The following is a 23,419-nucleotide window of genomic DNA, read 5'->3' on the forward strand; positions in this document are numbered from 1 at the left end:
AAACATTCCTAATCACTTCGATCTGTTTTCTTTTTACGTGCTAGCAATTATTTATACATGTATGAATACATATGTATATATTTGTTTATATATTTCTGTATACCGTAAATACAGCTATAGAAACAGATGCCCGGGACAGAAACAGGTCACTAAGTAATTAGAATCATTTTCATAGGATATCTTCGTTATCCAGTTCCTCTAAGCCAAAAAAACATTTCATTTGTGTATTTCCTCTTTTTTCCCATTCTTTTTCTCCTGTTTTTTTATTTTCTTCTCTTATTTGTTTTTCGTCGATATCCCCTTTCATCGATTTCACAGGTTCTACATATAAAAATACTCGTATATAGGTAATAAACTTCCGTTCCAAATAACTTCTTTTCTCCCTTTTTAACACGTTCAGCGTAGTTTCAAAATACATCCGGCTATTTGGTCAAAGAAATTTGTTACCATGGCAGATTATTTCCTTGAATATCGTTTGTCTTAAAATATCCATTTATTGGACACCAAGTGTTAACAGCTATTATAGAATCGGATATTTCAACAGGGACTGGCACCGTCTCGTAGAAACCTATACGATAGACACCAAAATCGATAAACACCTGACATCAAAACCGTATACGCATTTTACGCGTTAAGAATTTCGATAACACGGATGTAATTGTACGACGACATTTAACGAATAACTTCGACGAAGTATCCTATCGACAACAGACTTGCCTTCTTTTTTAACATTGACGAATAAATACGACAGACCGAATTAAATCCTAAAAAATAAGGTAACATTCAATGCTCACTGCTGAATATTTGTTCACATTCATCGGTGAATAGTACTCTTAGACATCCACACTGAACGTGTTATAAGTCTTAAGCGAACCATGGATTTTTAAGGATATGCGAGTTGCCAGTGATGGAATTCAAAAGAAATCTTACGACTGCATACGAATATAAACACTTGAAAAACACCGGGATCTATCGTAGACAAATTTCCATGTAGAATCATCTAAAAACATTCACTATCGTAATAATCTCGTTTCTTTTGAATTTTAATCTTCGACGAGCGCAGAAAAACTTTCGCTCGCTCTTCTCTATATTTAATGGAGTTCCTGTAAAACACGTAACAAAGACTAATTTAGTTATACACGCATGCTTGTCGTTCATCCATGGATGAGAAGAGTAACGTAGATTTTTTTATGTACATCAGTTCTCAGTAGAAGGAATCGAGCTAATAATCCGTAGAAAACCATTTTGCCATTTGCCATTCATAGTCCCTTTTAAAAATTTTCTTTATGTGTACTTCTCGTTCCCTCCTCGTATTCTTCATATTCTTCATTCATTTCTCTTTCGTCCGACTGATTCGAACAGGAGAGACTCGTCTCTGTTGGAAACCAGTTTGTGCTTCAACCCCTACTGGGTTATCAACTATATATATATATATGTATATATGTTAATTAATTTGACCCTTCCTATTGATAATTTCGCGTGAAATACATTGAATCGATTAATCCTTTATGATACAATGGTTTTATCTGGCGAGTTGGTCGCTTATTTGCTTATACAGCTTTAGAAATAATGATCCCGTAACGAAGCCATGGTTTCTGCATGATGCAGCATAATGGAAATGATTATGTGATGTCGTAACGAATAATTTCTTGGAATCGTTAACTGTTCTAAAGTAGAAATTTCTCTTCGCCCTTTATTTGCAACAGATTCGATGGGCATCCAGAAAAGATCGATCGAGAGTCTACTTTGAAAATAATTCAATTAATATAAATATTGAGAGACGTCCAATTTTCTTTTCTTCTTTGCTCGTTTAATTCACTCCACTTCGATTTCTTCTTAATTAGTTTCGCGTATTAAAAAAAAAGGAACAAAGTCGCATGGAATAATAAATCCTTAAATGGACTTACTTTACATAGAAAACCTATAAAGTTGTTAATATCGCGTGTATTTATGTGTTTGCGTTTTTTGTGTCGATATGCGAGTAAAATGTATGCGTACGTACAACGTTCGTGCGTACAGCTATGTTTCGCGTCGTTTATTTAATTTATTACCGTTTACTGTACTACTGTATTGCGCCTTTTGTAGAATTGAATTGGCACTACTCGTTAATGTTCAATCATCTAATTAAAAGAAAGAAACTATTACTCGTTTAGTTGATAACAAATAATATGCATCTCAAAAGCGTACTCCCAACTGTGCATATCTACTTCCGTGATCGCCATCGCAATAGCGATTGTATTTAATAATATAAATATATCAGATCTATGTTAAGTTCTTATAAAAAGAATATAAGTAAATCTACGAAAAAAAAAAACAGTTTTTATAAAAAAAGAAAAAAAAATAGAGGTTTCATGTTTCTATTTCAATGGGAACCCTTCCCAATATCAACGAAGAGTATCCTTATAAATCGTATCACTTCCCTTAATTGTATATGTAACTATATAATTTTGAACGCATGCAAAAAAGACATGCTTAAGTACGATCGAAATGATGAAAGTCTTTCATAATGTTAACGAAGAGTAAACTTATGCTCGTACTTTTTGTATAATTGTATAAGTAGCCGCATAATTTTGAACGTAAGTGAAATAAGCACACCTAAGTAATCGACTTGACACAAAACGCATATCGTTCAACGAATCGTTTGAATTTCTACGGATCTACAGATTTCAATCTGCCATACAATGTCGATTACGATTGCTTTGAATGAGCTACAAAGTCAAATACACATCGATTTTCTCCTATTCGCTAATGTGCCAATTTAGAAACGCTCTTCTTCTTATCCTCAACAATCATTTTTTACGTGTCTCGGAAATTAATAGCTAACATAATATTACTTAATATAAAAATAGTTTTTGATAATTTACTGCGACAATATTCTAAGGTATCAAATATATTTTTTTTCTGGTTTTTGAGCGATGCAAACACAAAAAGAATTATACGTAACTAAGTCTCTGTTGCACGACTTTCGATAAAATGAGCCTAATCGACAGATTCACACAGCTCGATTATACCGTACGATATAATATGGTGAACGGTAGACAATAAAAAAAAGACAAGAAAAAAGAAAGGACATATATGTATATGTTCATACTTCATGCTCGAAATGGATATTTTTGTTGGAGCAATCGCACACCTAACACTCATCTTTTTTTTATGCGTTTTTCTTTTATTTTACGATTTCTTCGCAATTCGTTATGCACTTTTAGGCTAAAGCCATTTAATATGGGTTACCGGAGGAATACGTCAATTACACATTGAAAACGGTTGATAAGGTATGATTTGATAGTTTCACATCGAAAAAAAGATCAGTTCTTTCGTTTGGCTTGTGTACGTACCGTGTTCTATTAAGTTAATTCGATAATAATCCCGTTTGGTATTCGGAGATCAGAAATATTTCTTCGAATACAAGCAGAGTTTCTCGAAAACAATTCGTCGTAATGATAAACTGTTCACGTGACGCTCAACTTATTCGACGAATGATGGAGGTTTCCACCATGTTCGTGTTGAACAATACAACTTACATGACGATTTATATATATTTCTTTTTTTTTTTTTTTGCTTTTTCTTATGTGATTTATCTATTCGCCAAGAGATTTCCTTTTTTCTTTTCGCTTCTACTTCTTGACTTGCTCGCGCTTACTTGGTCTTACTCTATGAGTATACATGATAAGCCTGTGACATACAAATATTTCCTATCGAGAAGTGTCGATATGGTAACGAAGAATGTCACGACGTCACCTAGGACTCTAATGGCGTTTTTGGTGGCACATAGGACATTTCCATGGTCATACCAGCGCTGTTACGACGGAATCTGGATGGGATCTCAGTGCTATTACGAGGCTTGCGTCTGCTCAAATGCCTCTCCACCCACTTCAACATGGTCAACACGGAATCCGTGCTTGGCAAACGTCTTTCCGCTGATGTACGGATTATGTGCGACGACGCTACGCGGAAGGTAGCTGCCATACCTTTCAGCGCCTAAACGAAAAACACATTTGTATAAATTTTATATGAAATTAAGACCTACTCAAACAATTCATACCCTCATTGCATCCTCGTCCGTGACATCATCACCAGCATAAATAATCCTAATACGTTCGCTCCAGTCCAAACCGAATGCTGTGCGCAAAATGTAAATGGAAGCACGCCCCTTGTTCCATTCGACGGGTGGTTTTGCTTCGATGGCACAATGCGCCGAACACGCTTTGAAACCTGCGGCCTCGATGATTTTCTTTGCTTGCTCGACCATTTCTGTGCGGCCTTTTACTGGTGTTTCACGATAATGGAACGTTAATAGCGCTCCTTTGTTTTCGACCCAGGCACCATCCCTGCAAAGCTATGTCCATCGAACCATTTATCAATACGATTCGTATCCAATTATCCAATACTTAAAAGATTAAACACGTCTGAATAAAGCACCCAGAACCGATACTCACTTGCTCTTGCAATGTTTGCATCAAATTCGCCACCTTGTCTTCAAACTCAGCCGGCATTGGATGGACAAAATTGCTGCCGTCCGGATGCATAATTTCCAATCCGTGGTTTCCAGCGTACGTGATACCTTCAATGCCAACCATCGACTTCACGTTGTTCACATTTCTACCCGAAATAATCGCTATGTACACGTCAGACATATTTGACAACCTTTGCAGAACGTTCTTCGTTTCCACGGGTAGGACAGCAAGATCCGGATGCGTCGCGATTGGAGCCAAGGTACCATCATAGTCCAGCAAGAGTGCCAATTTATGATCATCGCCGATATACCTGGAGGACATGTGTTATCACTGGAACGTTACCCGGCTTTCATCACGGTTCATTCATTAGGTCACACTCGCATACGCGGGCCCGCCCGACTTTCATGAAATCTCTCTCTAGCCCAACATAATCTTCTCAAACATGGTGCCAAACATGGAAACAGGCGACAGCAATCCCCGAATGTCGCGTCTTGACTTGATCCAATAACATTTTCATACTTGTTAACGATATATTTGCATTAGATATGTGGGGATAATTTATTTTAACGCTAGGATGGAATTTTTCGAAAATGTGGGTAATAGGGATGGTTAATCGGCGGATAGAAATCGTTCGTGGTAAACTAGACACTATTAACAATTAGGACATTACATATGTTTTTGTATATCCGTAAAGTCAAACGCAGTGGTCAGCGTTCCCTACGCTGCGATGTACCCATAATTCATGCTCCGTGGCTTAATCCATTGTGAAAGACGTATTAGATTTGGATCGTTTAGGTAACATATCAAACTTGCATTTCAAACGTATATAAGCAACCCAATTAACAATCTGTATTTATGTATGCAAGAGGCAAACTTTATGCGCATAGTTTATGTTATTCATGCTTAATTGAGTACATTCAGTCTCGTATGAAATAAAAATCTTGTTTCAGTATTTAGAAACTATTCTTTATCAAATGTCAATAAATATCAATAATTTTATCATTAACAAAGTTCCCAATAGTTTGCCACTAACATATTCCTTAAAGTGCGATTAATTCGTAATTATTAAATATAACACCCTCAACAAATCATATCTTTCATTATACGTTGGTTGATTTAATCCCGTATGAAACATATGCTCTGGTCGGGCCCAGTCATGCACATCTCTAAACTCCTATGATACATACTTGCTCAAGTAATCGTCGAAATCGTCCATGGTCACCGGCTGCATTGTTGTAGCGCCTACGGAATCGTGTTCCTCGAGTGATCCCATTACTTGTAAGAAAGATTTCATCCAGTAATTGACATCGTAAAGCTTTTCGCGACGTCTTAGGTGATTCATTCTTAATGTTCGTTCATCTTCCGGCATGGTAAGTGCTCTAGAATTATGATCGAAAATATTTAATTTTTCAACTTCAGTTCCCATGTGAGGATGTGAAGAATTACCTATGAATAACTTCTGCAGCTTCGTCTAATTCATAAGGATTGCAGATCAAAGCTTCGTGCATCATCTCCCCGGCACCAGCAAACGGCGATACGATCAACACACCCGGAGGTTTGTTTATCTGACACGCAACGAACTCCTTGGCAACCAGGTTCATTCCATCTCTAAGCGGTGTAACGAGTGCAACGGCAGCATCCCTGTAGAACGCGGCTAATTCGTCTTGGCTCACGCAACCATAAATGTAACGAATCGGAGACCAATTGGGGGTCGTGAAACGACCATTTATACGACCAATTAACTGATCCATTTCCAATTTTAGATCCTGGTACTCACGCACGTCAGTTCGAGATGGCACAGCAATTTGTAGCATGGTAACCTGAACAAAAGCATAGTCTTTATGAGAACATCCATATTATCCAGATAGGTTTGTTTCATAGTAACTAAATTTATTATTTCAGTATGTAAATAATGGTACCTGTTCACGATGCTCCGGATGCTTCTCCAGCAATAATTCGAAAGCTTTCAGTCTGTGAACTAAGCCCTTTGTATAGTCGAGGCGATCAACGCCCAATACGATTTTCTGATTAGTCAACATGACTTTGGTCGCAGTCTCGGCCAGCGAACGAAATCTGTCGAAAGGAATACCAATAGGAAGTGGTCTCACGCGAACAGTTCTTCCACCGTGTTCGACCAACAAATTCTTACGATCGACTCTGCAGCCGAGGCTTCTCTGGCAACAGTCGACGAAGTTCAGACAATAATCCTGAATGTGAAAACCGACCATGTCGCAACCTAACAGAATTTTCTCTCATTAAACAACAGATCACTTTTAAAAAGATTTAAACACTACATACTGTTTAATTTACGAAAGAATTTTAAAAGTCAACATTTACCAAGCATTCCCTGAAGGATTTCATCAGCCCAGGGGAACAGTCTGAATATGTCCCATGGTGGGAATGGGATGTGCAGGAAGAATCCCAGTTTACACCTGAGACGCTTCTCATCAGACGCCTGTCTGATCCAATTCGCAGCTAACATTAGGTGATAATCGTGCACCCAGACCAATGGTGTGCCATTCGATTGATTTTCTTGTTCCTTGTGGATTTGTTCTAACGCGCCAACCTGAACATCAATGGCACACAATTAGATCGGTTGCTTCAATCAGAATACATCTCTGATGTATAATATATATGTAGTACATTTCCAATTACGCTAACATGGATGTTCAAATACGATGGTATTTACCGTTTTCGCGGCGAATTCCTGGTTCACCACGGAATACGCTCGCCAATGTTCCGCGATGAAAGTCGCCCGATCGGGCATGGAATGGAACAACGGCCAAAAGGTTCCGTTGCAACATCCGTTGTAGTAAGAGTCGAAAATGGGCGGATCGATGTGCACTGCCACAACCTGAATAACAAACATTGTAATTCCTTTAATTCTGGTGCCGTGCAGATCAGCTTTAGTTAGCGTGCAGTTAAATGTCCTAAGGCGATACTTTGTCGAGGATACGATCCAACCATTTTCTTCCTTAAGACATTTCCTTCTTCCCAACACTAGCAAAGGATTAATCAAGGAAAAAGTATCCTCGTTTCAGTTGCATTAAGGAGAATGCTAAACACGACCAGATTGTATTTAATAACTTCATTACCATGCTCTCTACATTTCACTGTGTACGTAGAGCAGACTGTACTTCCTATTTTTATCGTATCTTAAATTTTGTCTTAAACACAGATACGGCCGCGATTGCCACGAATAGCCTCGTGTCGATCGAATATAACAAATAACTCGGCAAATGTTAAACCAAAGACGATATGCTATGTAACAGGCAAATATCGATCGTCGTACGCGTTCACGGATTAATCGTCGCCGTTCCAGGAAATGCATAACAACAAGTGCTCCATCGATAATATATAATTTCCTTCATAAATGTAGCTCGATCTATATAAATTGTCACGCGACGCTTGAATTAAATTCCGATTACTGTAGAATGAAACGCAAAGGATGCTTCAGAATAAAACGCAAGAGGACTTCTTTAACTCCAAGGTAAACAGCACTCTATCGATATGCTTAGCGGCGAGATCGCATATTTAAGGATCTGTCGAGCATGTCAGTCAATCCGTATATTTACTACACTAATACCAATAATTAATTGCCGTCGAGTAGAAATCTGAAAGAGAGAGATACAACTCGGGAAGCATAAATCTCGAAGAACGACTAGCGCCTACTTAAAAGTGTCACGTTCGATAAAAATGTTAAGACATTAAGCCAACGGAAGCTCCCATTATCCCTGACACTCGGTTCGCATCCTGGAAAATTGCCTGGATGCTAAATCTGTATAAAATAGAGCAGACAATTTGTAGCATGTATTCCATGAAATTGAACAAACTTGTACCGCGAGCGGAAATCGAAAGAGTGGGTTCTTTCAATTTCACCGTTCCGCCGGAGCGATAACTGACCTATACCACTTGTATATATGTAGTTACGAATCGCTTGCCAATTTTAAAGACGATACCGCTGCAACTATTCGCAAATTTTCTCTCGGTTCGAGGTTATCGCCTCCGATTAAAAATAGCTAAATTATTCTCGTTCAATGCAATTTTGCATCAAACGATTTCTCTCTGATTCATTTCAACGATCGATCTTTGTAATTTGTCTCGTAGTAACTGACAGTGATTCTACAACCCGGTGACTCGTTCGAAACTGACCAGAATTTTGAAATAAAAAATATTTCTCGATGGAAAAAGAGAGCAAGACTCTGCTCGAGTGCGTTCCACAACGTTGCTTGTTCGTTGCTCGTTATCCCCCGTCGATGCTCGTTTTGTTTGCCCGCACGACACGGTCTCCTTTATTTTCCGAACAGCGCGAAGGCAGACATTCTGATCGCCGATTGACGCAAACGGCCAGGCAGTCGCTAATGAGATAATTATTAATGTCTCTTCCAGACTAGACACAACCATCTGAGTTAAAACGAACAAGACACACCGCAACGCTGCTACGATTACGCATCGCGTTCAAAATCGCTCGTTTATTTATACACGTCGGATCAGAGGCGGTCGAGTAAAATTTCAGTACGTGATTCTAGTAATATCTTTTGAAAAAATTAGACAAATTTTTAGATACGTCCTATGAAAGATTAGCTTGACTTTTTATTTCTGAAAACTATTTTAAACAGGTTCAGAAGCTGTTAAGTGATGCTGTAATTATTATACCTTATTAGTACAAATCAGCATCAATGACACCGGATTGCGAGCAATCGTTTTCAATTATTAGAGTCTTAAATTTGCAAATCGTCGGACTATCACCTCTATAGAAAACGTGGTAATTGAAATGAGTACAGTGCTCGAGAGCAAACCCCAACTACAAAAGATTTTCACACTCAATTACATTTATTTTCCTGTCAACGTGGCAAGCAATTCACGTTCGAACCGAACGTTGTATCCGTATTGTAATAAAACCACGTGCGATTGTATCAAACGGTTAATTGCCAGTGGCAATCGAACACCGTTTGATTCGGTTTCACATTGATGCTCTGACTCGTTTCATCGATCGATCGATCGAACCTGGATCTCGTTCCACGATTCGTTCGCATTCGGAAAATAAAATTATTCTAAAAATACGCAAACTAAAGAGCGTTCGAACGTTTCACGATGCAGCAGAAGTCGAATGTTCCGAGAAGACGATACGATTCGTCTACGATCGCCTGGTAAACAATTCCAACACCGGTGGATCGTTAAAAAATGAACAGACCAAGCCGACGATATTATAATTACTCGTTATCCAGAGCTGCAGGAGAAATGGAAAGAGAGCTTGATAAAAAGAGAGTATAATAACTAAGCACGTATGCACATATCCGTAAAAGTTACAATCGGATGATACAGTAAGACAAGCGTACCATTCCTCTTGCCCCGCTGCTTTTATTCAAAACATGTTAAAATGAACTGACTGACGCATGATCTAACTCATTCTCTATCGAGACGAGTGATGATCTTATTTACTAGAAATTCATGCTCGCGGTGTTGCTAAGGCAATACTCAAGCACAAAACTGAGTAGATATCCATTGGCATGATTAGAAGCTAATCAACTGTCTTCAGGAAGTAAAATTTTGCTTTAAATTGTACGGTATAAAATTGATAGCTTCGAGCAATCTATAAGAGTATATCGAGGACGATGGAGGTTTATCCTTGGCTAATTGATGCTATTATTGTGACAGCAATTTTTATATTTATCGAACGAGTAGTCGGAGAGTAAATACTCGCTGTACCAATTCAAACTTCCTATGCATTAGCTACATTGAGGGAATGAAACACAGCAGCTGGAAATGCCATTCATTACAAGAATAGTCGTTTTAATTATTTCCTGTCCATCGCCCCATATACGTTACGTTGCAACAGTGAAAAATATAGTCGCTACGCGACTGCGAAAATATCTATGCCATCTTGGCATTTGACCATCTGATGTGAAGTACTCGAATAACATTCATAATTGCTCAGTTCCTCGATTTAGCGTGATACGATCCTGTCCATCTTCACAGGGGTAAGTCCCCTTCGCAACGGGATTGGAGTAATTCTAATATACAAGCTATGCATGAAAAAGAAAAAAAAAATCTCGCTCGAAACTATGAAAATGTTACGATGTTACGAGATGTCACGCAATATATCAGACATAACAAAAACAGATTGCATCACGCCGAAAGCGTCGTCTATTGCTCCGAATTCCATCGATCGATGTTCATCTCGAGGAACATCGCTGGACCGTCTATTATCACGTGATACGTGTCTGGCGCGAAACACAGGCCTGCATGCTGCGAAATTTGACGTAAGAACGTGTGAATCAAAGGACCATTATCGCGGTCCAGCGAAATCTTGCGCGGACGATTAAAGCCTGACGGTACCCAGCGTGCGTCACGCTACTGATAACCCCCAACCTCTCGACACGATTATTGTAACAGCAGATCCTAGCTTCAGATCCATCCGTACGCGAACTGATCACCGCGAAAGCCATTTAAGGAGCTCCAAACTTCTCTTCCTTCCGCGCGATTGGTCCACTCCGCTGTGATTCGCCTGCGATCGATCAAAGACGGTCCGAAGTCCGATTCATTTGGAAGATTGGTGAAAAACGCTGATACAGAACAATTTGGTACAGGAATTGAGATAATGGAACAGACTGGTAAGACCTGGAAACGAAATTCAATTGCGAGGATAGAGGTACGTAAGGATAATTAATCTGTTAATTGTGATAGACGAACTCAGTCGTTCAAACATTTCTCCAAAATTCCCGTTTCCTTCATATCTGCTAACGCGTATTCTCTGTTTGCCACTTGTCTAAACACGTATCTACGATTCTATAATTAATTACAGATGATATAAAAGAATCCCGCATAAAACGAGTATAACTTCTTTCTAAATGTTATTTGGGTCAAAAACAAGATATTTTATCTGTGCTTCAGGGAAGCACCCGCAACATCGTTATTATCGATACGTAAACACCACCCCCACTATACGATACTTCGTTTGCTCATTTTCCTCGCAACAACGTTTCCCTCAAAGCGGGGCCGTAATGTCTCCGTGTTATCGCGAGAAATCGCTTTTCCTCGGAAACGTAACGAGGAGAGATGCGGTACAACGTCCAAGATGCGTCCCGATCGTACGGATGTAAGCGATAAGCAACTTGAACCGTCGAAAGAGATGGATTTCGTGCAAGGAACCACTCGAAAATCAAGTATTTTTCGTTCTCACGACGAGATTTGTCAAAAACGGACGATACAAATACGACGCGGTCTAAATTTTTTCCAAAATCGCTCCAAGATCTCACCATTGTTTAGCAAGCTAGCTAAACACGTTTCAAAAAGAGAATCAAATAGTTCGGTAACGGATCAAATTGGGTTCCTCGGCATCGCGATTCGATTACCTAGGCACTGGCCAATTCGATCGATGGATATTACATCTATTAACCGGGTCACATCGGGACGTGCAAAATGATTCGGTTTAATTTGAAGTTCAGAGGTGAATCTGTACGGTGGAGGATCGTTACAGCTGACGCAGCTGCGACCATAGCTATCCGATACCCGATTCATTAATGATAACGCCTTTTCACCCTTATTTTCATTGACATTCACTTCTAGAGAGTCTTTCGAGGAATGGATTTTCGTAATTGCAATTAGAGTAAGGATCAATTTGTTAGGAGGACAGTCGGATGCAATTACGATTAAAGACTCGTTTCAGAACTCGAGTGACTTTAACATCAACACAGGGACAACGAATAGATCAAAGCAATTATCAGTAGACACAGTCACCTATAAAAAATGCAATGTCAGTGGTCATCGTAACAATCGCGATAAATATTGACTCCCTTGATGATAATTGTATCCCAAATACGTTGCAATTTGTTGAGATTGATGAGTAAGACACGCGACGAGGGATAAATACTATCTAATCATTATCGAAAAGTAAACTGTAAACAATTCCAATCGCTTTCTCTAGAAAATTTGATCGATCTAACAATGGTCTGATACGATATGGTTGCTCAAATATATCTGGACTAAGAAAATATCAAAATTAATTCTAAGAGAAACTAAAATATTAGAATGTACCAGGCTTCCGTCCATAAATAAATGGAATATTTTTGGTAACTCGATCGACGTGGAATAATACATGTCGAACAGAATAGTGAGAGAGAATGACACACACGCGGCAAGTAGATGAAATGTACTATCAATGCCAAGGTTAACGTATACTACGATAGGAAAACATGTCGCGTGGGTGGTACAAGAGGAGGAAGTTCATGCGACACAACCGTGACGCTGTATCTGAATCACAACTTATTAAGTGTGCCTGTCATTTAAATGGAAGATTTAACTACGATTTCTTCGGACTACGATTTTGTGAAACGTCCCTAAAACATTTATCTCCCCTCCCTCGCGATACGAGCCAAGAACTTTTAATCAAACCGAAGAGAGATGTTTCACAAATTAACCAATCGAAAAACATTATCAAACATTTGTTATTGACACAGTATAATCGAATTATTCGCCCAACAAATTATTACTTACACCCCACCGCTATTAGCATAACCATGTGTATTTAAAACGTATACAAATGCTTTATTAACCAATTTCGCGCGAATGCAAGCAATGATAATAAATCGTTATTAATCCACAATGTATGAACTTTTTTTTTGCGCGCATTTATGTAACAACCAATTAAGACTAGACATCCTGTTTTACAGGAAGTGGTCTTTTTTTATAATTAATAATGTAGACTGGAGGTTTAAGCGTAACGACTGTTCTCTACAAAACCCATTCACGATTTTCTCGAAGATATCAAAGCGATGTTTATCGTTTCTCGGCGAATTAAATCCTTGCAAAGGAGACGCGATCTTCCGATGCAAATATATGAAATCCATAGAAATGGTAGGTAGGTCGCTCGCAAAGTAGGTTAAGGGATGAAGGAGACCGTCCTTCAAGTAATTTCACGATAGTCGGAATTCGTTATTAGACTCGGCTAACGCATTGGGATCGACTGATGCATGAGAATTCGTCGCACATGGAAGGTTATCGGCATTACCTGTTATAAAATACCTTCGCGATGTCGATTGCGAGGATGTTATAGCCCGTGGGCGAAAACGGACGGCAAATTATATTTAGCACATTTCCTAGCCACCTATTCAGTATCGTGTACGAAAATAAACGAGTACTCTAGTCAGTTGTAAATCGTCCTTGTAGAATCTTCGCGAAGTTCGATCCTGTCAATCGGTTTACTCTCAGAACAGGAACATTCTATGAATGAAAATTTTTATCGAAAATGATATTTTCCCTTTAAACGTACGTCACCAATTTTGAAGAACAGCATCTGTATACGTAACACAATCTCGACGTTAAATTACATTACACGGCGTTATATTTAATTATGTTATATTACGTTTCGCGATTGCATACTATCGACACGCGAGATAATCCTTCTAATTATCGATTGACACGAACACGACACGCGGAAAGATCGAAGAAAGCACGCGCCCTATCACGGTTCGGAGAATCGTGCTTTATTTTGGCTCCAACTTTTTATTCGTTAGCCAATCCAAGCAATTCATCGAGCTGCATCGAGTTTCCACGGTCCGAACGAAACGGAAATTGGAGAAACTTCTGGAAACGACTGTACTCGAGAAATGCAATCAGTTAAACGAAAATGTATATTCGCAGAAAGCCTAACTCCGCTTCGTATCGGAAACCGCGTGAAATCGCCTCAGTTATATAGACTAGCACATTCTATGTAACTCGGGATGGTATTGTCTTTGATTTGCACATCTCGAAACGTACAAACTGTTCTCAGTATCGCTTTTTAATTTAGGGTACATAAGAACCAGAGTTGCCTCGAATTCAAACATTTTACCTATTTCTTCCCATTATCGAAAAATCACGCTTAAAATAGCTCCCCGAGCACTAGTTTTTTACAATTTCCTATAACAGAATTCTGAGGGAAACTACATTTTCCTAGTACCATAAATAGCACCGCGAGCGAGATTACTCGATCTCATTATTCTTCATACATGTCATCGTCATCTTTCCATCAGAGGTTCGTTAACGATGCCATCAGCGCGTAGCGGAGCATTTACACAACGTTCAATCTACAACATGCGTACATCTATATACAATACCCATACTGTTGATATAAAAATAACCAATTATCATTCAAATAAGAACTTTTGAAATTGTTGCCCTCAAAAAATTGTGGAAGCTTCGATACTTCATAATAACGCCATAAATTAGTTCGTGGCCACACACGCAAGCGAATACATCTTCTCTCGAACATTACCATAGTTAAACTAACGCCGGTCTTTGGATCGCGTAAAGGTCAGCGGCACTTGCGGAAATGAAAATCCGTAAATGAACTTAATTTCGAAGATATATTACCAAGGATAAAATACCATACAGGTCTAAATCAATATCTCGTTGATCCAGTAGTGAACACTGAACTTTAAATACTGTGCGCACATACAGTACAGTAGAGACACAGCTAGCTTACAAAGACATACTGCTCTAATCATTCAAAAGATCAGAACGTAGCATGTTTGAATGAACTCTGTTTGAATGTCAAATGAAAATAATAAAATAGAAAACCATACCTTTCGAGATTGGAGACCAGCTGTCGGCGTACGATCGTTGGGGTCGGACTCCGGAATCGGTTCGTCCGGGTTTTCCATGTGCATCCCTGGCCATCCAACCCAGACTCCATTTCCGCTTATAACCACAGGTGCTACAGCCGTCACAAGACCTCCAGCACTGAAATGGTAAAAACGTGCCTGCATTAACAAAAACGTTAATCATCGTCTACGTGACGGCCTGAATAACCATAATCTAATGGCGCACCGAACAATAAGGTGTTGAAAATATTAAAGGATATTTTCGATCAGCTTTTATTGTTAGTCAACTTGCCAGGGCACACAGACAACCATATTTACATAATGACAAATACACGACGATTGTGCCAATCCTAATAAGGCACGCAGATTCTATATCGAATCGCTTTAAATCATTTTATTTGCCCATACGTTGTTATTACTAAGATAATTATTACTTAAATAATTTCTGCAACCGCCATGTGTGTACATACTCTGCATGTATTGAGAAGTTTAGCGTATATATTTCTAGAAGGAAAATATTGTACATTACACGCGTGATACTGCGCCTTCACTTTTTTAAAAGCAGAAACATGTTAACGTAGCAGTATGTTTCGAAATCGTTTGCATAATTCTACAACTTGTTACGAGGTGCAACTGTAAAGTTTTGTCACGACGCGACAAGTTTTAAGTCTCAAAAGGCTGAGAGCTAACAATAAGAGGAAAATGTAGTGAAGTAGACAGTACTTTACAGCTCGTTACGCGGGTACAAGACAACGATTGCATAACTGGCAGGAGTCACGGCTTATTTACAAAGATCATTTCTTTCGAGCGTCCACTGTACAAAATTATATACGTAAGAATTTGAAAAATTACTTCGATGGGGAAAAGAAGGGGGAAAGCAAAGGTTCTTCTCAAACAGAGGAAAGTCCAAGGAAAGTTAAAAAGTCAGCAACTGTTCTGGAAGAACCGAGATTCCTACCTGAGCGCATGTACGCGTAACCCCGATACGTGATCGCGCTGCAATTTTTCCGGAGTGGCCGCGATTCGACGTACCCTTCGACCTCGACCCACATATCTAACCCGAACCTAACCCAGTCGACGCATCCCCGAGGAACCCGCGAATGGGCTCGAGCATTCGTTCACTACGTCATTGGCACGCCATAATTATAAATTTACAATGGCACTTGGCCACCGTTCAAAGCATACCCCGACAAACGCACTTCGCCGGTTAAATATCTGGTTGGTTCATTCGCCGAAGACTAGATCAAATTTAGCAACTTTACCCGACAGCATCAGTTCAAGTATCGTTGATAGCGTGAAATTGAAGACATCATATCATTCATTGAAAAGAACAATAATATCATAGACGAACGTGCACGTTTTCTTGTTATAGTTCTGCAAATTTTACCATTAAGCCTTTGGATTAAATTTTTTCAGCAGTTTGCAGGAAGATACTCCAAATGTCGACACGCATTCAATTCATGGAAATTACACGTAGTAAATTCTGTTACCCGATGACGTTAATTAGTACCGCAACAATACAGAAGCGATTGATACTCGCTATTATTACTATTGGATTATACGGACACAATCTATTTCGAGAATGCAACAATTTCAACGCTTATTATTAGCTACTACACACGGTTTAATTCGAACAAAGCACATTCAAATCTCGTTATTCGTACTTTCTTTTTTACCATAGAAGATGGATTGCACGAGGTGAAGGATACGTGTAAAGTATCTTAATAAGTAATAAAAATACCTATTTATATAGAGAATATCTAAAACAGATGCTATACTTGATGTTCATTGCCAATATTTAATGAACAGCTGGTAACCAGTTAAGTAAAAGCGAACTTCACTTATAGGAGTCTTGTTGACTCCCTGGACATAAAATTATATCCCTTTTGAATTGCAAGTAGGAATAAAAAGTATATACCATAGAATAGCATAGAATTACGTTTTCGCTACACATTTTCGCTACTAAATACTGAATAATTAAACACTGTTTGTTAAATGCAAGATATTTACAAAGTATAATATTTGAAGTATCCGCAGACTTCACGTGTTACGTGTCCACGATTACAATTTCAATATGAAATATGTGAAATGTTTATCTTTTTGTAACAGCATTACAAAACATAACTGTAAACTATAATTGCTTGCTGCAAGGTCGTATAGCTGAAAAAAAGAAAAGCGCGCGTATCCGTGCGCGCGCAGCGCATCCGATTTTGAACGGAAATCAATGCCACCGATGACGAAGCTTGTGTTTTTCCACGACTTTTACTATGCCTCCGTCGTACGAACGAAGGAAGTAATGCGGCTCTGACAATTGCGATAATATATTACACGGTGTACGTAATGCGCACAGAAGAAACACGCGCCAAGCACGTGGCTTTTGCGGCGAGACAAATACCTTTTGAATGGGCGCTCACGTTCGCGCCATTATTCTAGATCTCTCCTTATTCTTATCTGAAAAACACTCGAATCGTCAAGTACCGATCGCGCATCGTCGAAAACTAGATACAATTAACAAATATTTAAAATACAGAAAGACCTCTGGTAATAGGAATATTGTAACAGGTATATCGTTATCAGACGAATGTATTGCGTGTCGACCAAGAAAGGAAAATTCAAGAACGAACAGCTATAGATAAGAATATTTAATAAGTGCAACGTAATCGTTTTTCACGTAACGCGCTCGACAAATCGGTAATGTTCCACAGAACTTTGCGTTCCTTCGAATAATTACACTATCACTCATATAATAACTTATTTTTGTTATACTCGCTGCTCCTTCCCCTTTCTATGTTTTCATTTACTTCGATTTATTTACGTGCCAATTGTATGCATTAATCGCGTTTCAATTTTATGACTAGTTATCGCGAATAAATTAAAACTTTTTTTGAACTCCGTTTCACGTCGATTATCTTTAGTGTCTATTTACAGGCTACAGTCTTTAATCTTGTTTCTTGGCAATCGTGAACGCCTCTACACCATGTTCGTATATAAAACGTATATGATCAAATATAGAGTACAAGCTTAAAAGGAGGCGGATAAGGCGCGGCGTCTTTACGGTAGATCCCTTGTTATTATTTAACAGAATTTGTATTTTCTAAACGCGATTAGATGCTATCAGTTTATTTCCCAGACAAGAAAGAAGCAATTGCCAATATGGGTGAAACACGGTTATTTTTATCCGATGCGCGCGATTTAATTATTTCATATACTGATCACGCACAGTTTTCTATTTTTTGCCGGTGTCAATAGACGATACATACCGTGATTCACACAAACAAGCAAATTAAATTCCTTCGACTTATGTCATTAAGGCAGATAAGAATTGACTTCATCAACTGACACGCGCTCCGAGATACATAGAGGCACAACAAACACTCGTCCACGTGACGAATCGGTTCTAGTCGGTTCTCGAGCGAGACGAAGTATAACATTCGCGAGTCTCGTCACGAAGAATTGGAAATGCTAATTTACGGTATGTAAAATCGTAAATCGCGAAAAGTGTCACGCTGTCGCGAGAGGATACGATGTTTTCGCAGCAATTACGGTCATCAACAGAGTGCAGAATAAGTAATCTTTGCCGTGTAATTCTGAATGATTTAAGAAGGAACTGTGAATCTTGTTTCGTTGTTCCGCATGTTTACATAATCTCTTCTGAACGTTTGATACCGAGTTAATGAAAATATATCTTGTTGACTGCATGTTCCGGAGCTATATTTATAACGACAGCTTCTCACAGCCGACGATATCTGCTTTTTGTCAAAGTACGCGAAAATCGATGACGCGACGATTGTACGCGCCCGACAATCTATCATTTTTCTTACGCGAATTTCCGTCACCGCAAACTGGAGCAAATCGAGTAATTGTTGGAAACAACGCGATTCAACGGGGGACGAGCGAATGAATCGATTCGAAGAACAGAGCGGAAGTTCTATGGAGCGCATTCTTACGTAAAATTTCGTCAGCACCCCCTTCGCCCTATATAGGAGCCATCCGACGTAGAACACCACGCGCGATGTGCAATCGTGTACTATTTTTTCACGGACCATAAATAAACATTGCAAGCGTAACATTGATGTGCATACTATGATTACTAAGTCACAATTGACAGTAACTTTATTTAAATGACGTCCACGTGCAATTGGAAAGAAAAGATGCATTGCGTAAAAAATCGACGATTGTGGCAATCGTAGGCTATTCCAGCTAATGAAAGGAATATCTATTCTATTCTAATACCTAATCGTTTAGCATCGTACAGATACCATGCAAATCTTTTGCGAAGAATCCAGACATCGATAAAATAAGTTTACTTAAGAAGATGCTAACATATTTAAATAAATATTCATCAACCGAGTAAATCGCACAGCAGCACATAAACATGATTTTATTGAACAACTACGTATATCGATTACGTTCAATTGTCGCTTTATAACAGTACTATTAGAAAAAGAAACTCCGACCAGTAATACTTTAATAGAAGGTTAGGTAACCGATTACACAGTTGCGAACCAGGAAATAATCAATTCTCTAGTCGATTTGAACAATTGAAAGAAAAGACCTGATAGAAGCTAACCGAGACTACCTTTTCTCTCGATTATTTTAGACCGTAGATGCAAAAAAGGATATTTCCATTAATAGCATTTGATGTATTAAATAAAGATACTAAATTAATTTGTAGAAGTACAAACGAGTGGACCTACAACCCCGCGCGTTTCTCCCTTGCCTTACGTCAACATATCTTCCCGTCGATATTTCTGTCGACTTGTTTACGCAATGGAATAAATTGCCGCGCGATCGAATATTCATTCGGAAGAATATCATCGACTTCGTTGAACCTACGAATCTCCTAACAACGCAACAATCCGCCATCATATTCCCAACTCGCGTTCTCAATCGTGATCCCCTATTTTACGATTCAACTGAGAGTTGTACAATAATACCAACGTATTTACCGTTGAAGATTGACAACGCGTAATAGGATAAAGGGTTGAAACGTGCGCGCAAGATGAAAGAGGAAACATCGAAGCGGAAAGTCTACTGACAATAATTGAAATAAAAAAATCAGAGCATTCTAGGATAAGCATACAGTATCGATGAGGTAATATCACGCTCCGTTCGCGATCGGGTCGCGTTACAACGACCGCGAGCTGCGTGCACCCACGCGTGCACCCATCGTGCAATCGCGAAACACGTTCGCGCGCACAATAGCCAACTGGGAAATCGTGCGAGCAAAAGGAACAGACAAATCTCACGAAAGGACTAAAGATTAGTAAGAAAAGAGAAGAAGGTGGTTGTAACAGTTACCAGCTTAATCATACTAACCTGGCTTTGCGTTCCAGCTTCCCAGTCGCCTCGTTCCTCTTGAGCACGAACGGCAACCTGTTGCTCACGACGATCATGCTCCCGGTGGAGGAGAAGCTACCCGTTTCTGTAGACATTTCGACGTTATCTGATCAACCGTGTGCTTCGTTAGGAAGGAAAGAAAGACACCGCAGACGAATAATAAGCGTCGCGTGCGACTTCTCGCACCAGCGTCTATTCTCTTTCTCTTCGATGTTCGTATACGCGCGGCCACCGGTTCAACTGCGCTGTATTCTCTCTCTCTGTTTCTCCCTCTTTCTACTGTACCAAGTATCGCGTATGTGACGTGCGATCACGTGTGCGAGTGCGAAATCGAACTCGAAGGAGAATCGCGCTAGTTAGTCACTCGGTCTGGCTTGGTTAATCTCTTCTCGTCGTCGAAACGTCGCGCGAGATGACACCTCTCGGCGTTCACCGTCTCGGCGTCCTCTTAGGCGGCTGAATTTTCAGCGCAGCTCCGTGTCACGTGTTCACGAATAGAACAGTCTCGTTCTGTCTCGTCCGGTCTAGTTTGCTTTCGCTCCGTTCGTCTTCGCCTCTTCTCTTTCGTTTATTTCGCCGCCGGTGTTTTCTATCGGGAGCCCTGTTTATTTGTCCGTAGTGAATGGCAAAGTCACAGAGACCGACGACGATTCATCTCGTCGTCCAGGATGGTACTTACGAGTGCAGACCAGTGGTGTAGGTAGTGTGAGTAAGTAACGCGAATAGATTCGCACAGGGTGCGAAAAAAATAGAATAGAGGTCGATCAAAGTAAAAGAGAAAGATAAGAAAAAGGAGAAAAAATCCGTCCTTCGACGGATGTGAGAAGAGAGCAGTGATAGTGATTGATTTGGTCGGTGCGAGTGTGCCGCGGTACGTGGCCAATGTAGCACTGAACTAATAACGTCGCGTTCCCTTGAGTTTATTCAAGTTAGTCGTCGCGAGGAATTGGTCCAAAGTGCGCTCTCTTTGCGACCGTATCAATGACGGGGCCGCGACCTTTTGGCCACCCAGCGGTTGTTCCTCGTGCGCACCACCACCACTGCGGCAACAATTATCTTCACCACTACCACCGTTATCATATCCAACCCCACCATTGCTACCCCATACGTCACCGTATGTAAACACTGTCTCTTTCTTTATATTCCATTTTTCTCTATTTTTCTCCAAATAAGAGAAGAAACATCTTTTTTCCTTCCTCTCTTTTGTTGACCACGCAGCGTGTTGTCGCGTGTCATGACAGATGATCAGGGTTATCTCCCGATATCTTTTAATATCCCGGATAACATGCTAATAGGGCAGCACGTACGCTATCCGCGTCGCGAACAGCTGTACGCGTTTTACCGACTCTCGACTGTCAATATGCGTACAAGATAAATAACCAGTTTGTAACAAGCGATCGGTGCTACTGTATTATTACCAATTTCGTCCTTTTACCGTTTCGCGAAATGATTCACCGTGTCGCGCTAAACACAACTATCATAGAGCCAGACAATTTAGACACGGAGCACGACCACGAACAAGTATGACCGTCTATCCTTTCCTTTCGTTTTCGTTTCTGTTACCGCGCGTGAAAAGGATTATCTCGAGCTATCAGCCGGTGAAAAATGAAAAACAGCACAGAGCGTACCATAACGTCTGCTTTACGCCTGGAAACTTAAAAATGGTATTTTCCTATTACAATCGTGTTGCATGTGTACTTACTAACCCAAATGTTTGCTTTGACGTACAGTCGATATTAATGTTTGTGTATCAGGAGAGAGAATAACAGTGCGGTGATTGCTTTTTCCGATATTTTTTCCACTCAAATTTCTAATCATTAATGTTGGTCTTCGCATGTTTAGCAAGTTATTATTCGTCGATCAAAGTCGAATCGGATAGCGGTTAATGAGCAATTATGTAACCAACCACGTTCGTACACTGCAAAGCGTAGAATCCATAGCAAATTAAATTGAGGAGCTTTGACATTCTGACATTGGAGAAAATATGTACATATGTATACGCGCATTGTTACTGCGCGTATCTTTCGTCTAGATAACGACTATACCGATCGAATTGTTTCACTGTGACGTATCATCGTGATAAATATTTGAGGTCAACATTTTCAAAGTTGCGTACACTTCTCTTTTCCATCAGATTATTTATTTATAATAATCTAAGTTAGAAAAAGTTTCTCGAAAAATTAGTATTTATGGATCACACAATTGTTGCCACTACTTTTTTTTCATGAGTAACTTGAAGACAACAAACTTACTGCAAATATTTAAATTCCATTGTGATCGAAATCAAAGTCAACACATTTGCATGCCTAACTAATCACAACGTTAAGCAAAAAAAACAAAAAATCGTCAAATTCAAAACATATTCTACTCGCGTGCAAATTATAAATCAAAACAATCTGGTTGACTATACGGGTAAATGCCGGATTCATTTGCTGAAATATTGCCCTGGTGTTCTCCGAAGAGAAGAGAAAAAAACGTTATCATCACGTTATCGTCACGTGCTTATGTTAGCTAATAACAAGTTAGAGGATAACCAAGAAAATTGGCACGCGTCGCGCACGCGGCCCAAGTCTTACACCATAAACGAAAAATTCTTCCATTCCTGTCTACCAAAGTTGAAACATAAATATCCAACTGTAAATAATATATATACTGTTCAGTATTATAGTATACGAGGGTTAAAATATGAAGTGCTACTGGTAAAGATCAACTTGTGCCCAGGAAGTAGATACCATGTAGTACTTACTACATATGACTAGCATAGTTATTACATCACTAGCCACATTTTTCACACTTTTCGTACTTCAAGATAAGTTGCATAACATACTTTATTCCTTCCTATATAGCATTTAAATGCCAAATAACATATCTATCGTTAGCTTTAATTTTTATTTGTGAATGTTATTGTATTTATACACTACTCGAAGTAGTAATTGGACTATTTCTACCTCTGTTCAGATTTTTGCATTAATCATTTAATTTCTGTTATATTTTGACACAGTCTATAGTATTTACACATTTACAATATTATATAACACATAT

General features: G+C 39.3%; 1 protein-coding gene across 2 annotated transcripts; it reads right to left on the reverse strand.

The window, feature by feature from the left end:
* Positions 1-2,333: 2,333 nt before the first annotated feature.
* Tps1 (Trehalose-6-phosphate synthase 1) lies at positions 2,334-22,498 on the reverse strand. Of its 2 annotated transcripts, XM_076892757.1 has the most exons (11): positions 22,440-22,498; positions 20,357-20,452; positions 15,020-15,176; positions 7,144-7,308; positions 6,792-7,020; positions 6,374-6,690; positions 5,901-6,274; positions 5,642-5,833; positions 4,437-4,764; positions 4,043-4,336; positions 2,334-3,978 (listed from the first exon to the last, which is right to left on the reverse strand). In XM_076892757.1, exons 1-11 carry the CDS (start codon positions 22,475-22,477, stop codon positions 3,739-3,741), a joined length of 2,430 nt encoding a protein of 809 aa, XP_076748872.1. In that variant the 5' UTR covers positions 22,478-22,498; the 3' UTR covers positions 2,334-3,738. The 2 variants fall into 2 exon arrangements, with proteins under 2 accessions (XP_076748872.1, XP_076748871.1); XM_076892756.1 differs by lacking the exon at positions 22,440-22,498 and having other exon boundaries at positions 20,357-21,523.
* Positions 22,499-23,419: the final 921 nt, after the last annotated feature.

The sequence above is a fragment of the Xylocopa sonorina genome, chromosome 3 (genome assembly GCF_050948175.1).
Source record: "Xylocopa sonorina isolate GNS202 chromosome 3, iyXylSono1_principal, whole genome shotgun sequence".
In the NCBI taxonomy this organism is placed as follows: domain Eukaryota; kingdom Metazoa; phylum Arthropoda; class Insecta; order Hymenoptera; family Apidae; genus Xylocopa; species Xylocopa sonorina.

Excerpts from the sequence above, each read along its gene's own strand:
- Tps1 (XM_076892757.1), bottom strand. The coding sequence starts at position 22,477 with ATGTTGACCTCAAATATTTATCACGATGATACGTCACA. Across the intron at positions 6,691-6,791 it reads AATCCTTCAGGGAATGCTTG|GTTGCGACATGGTCGGTTTT; the intron begins GTAAATGTTGAC and ends AAATTCTGTTAG. Across the intron at positions 3,979-4,042 it reads CGGACGAGGATGCAATGAGG|GCGCTGAAAGGTATGGCAGC; the intron begins GTATGAATTGTT and ends TTTTTCGTTTAG.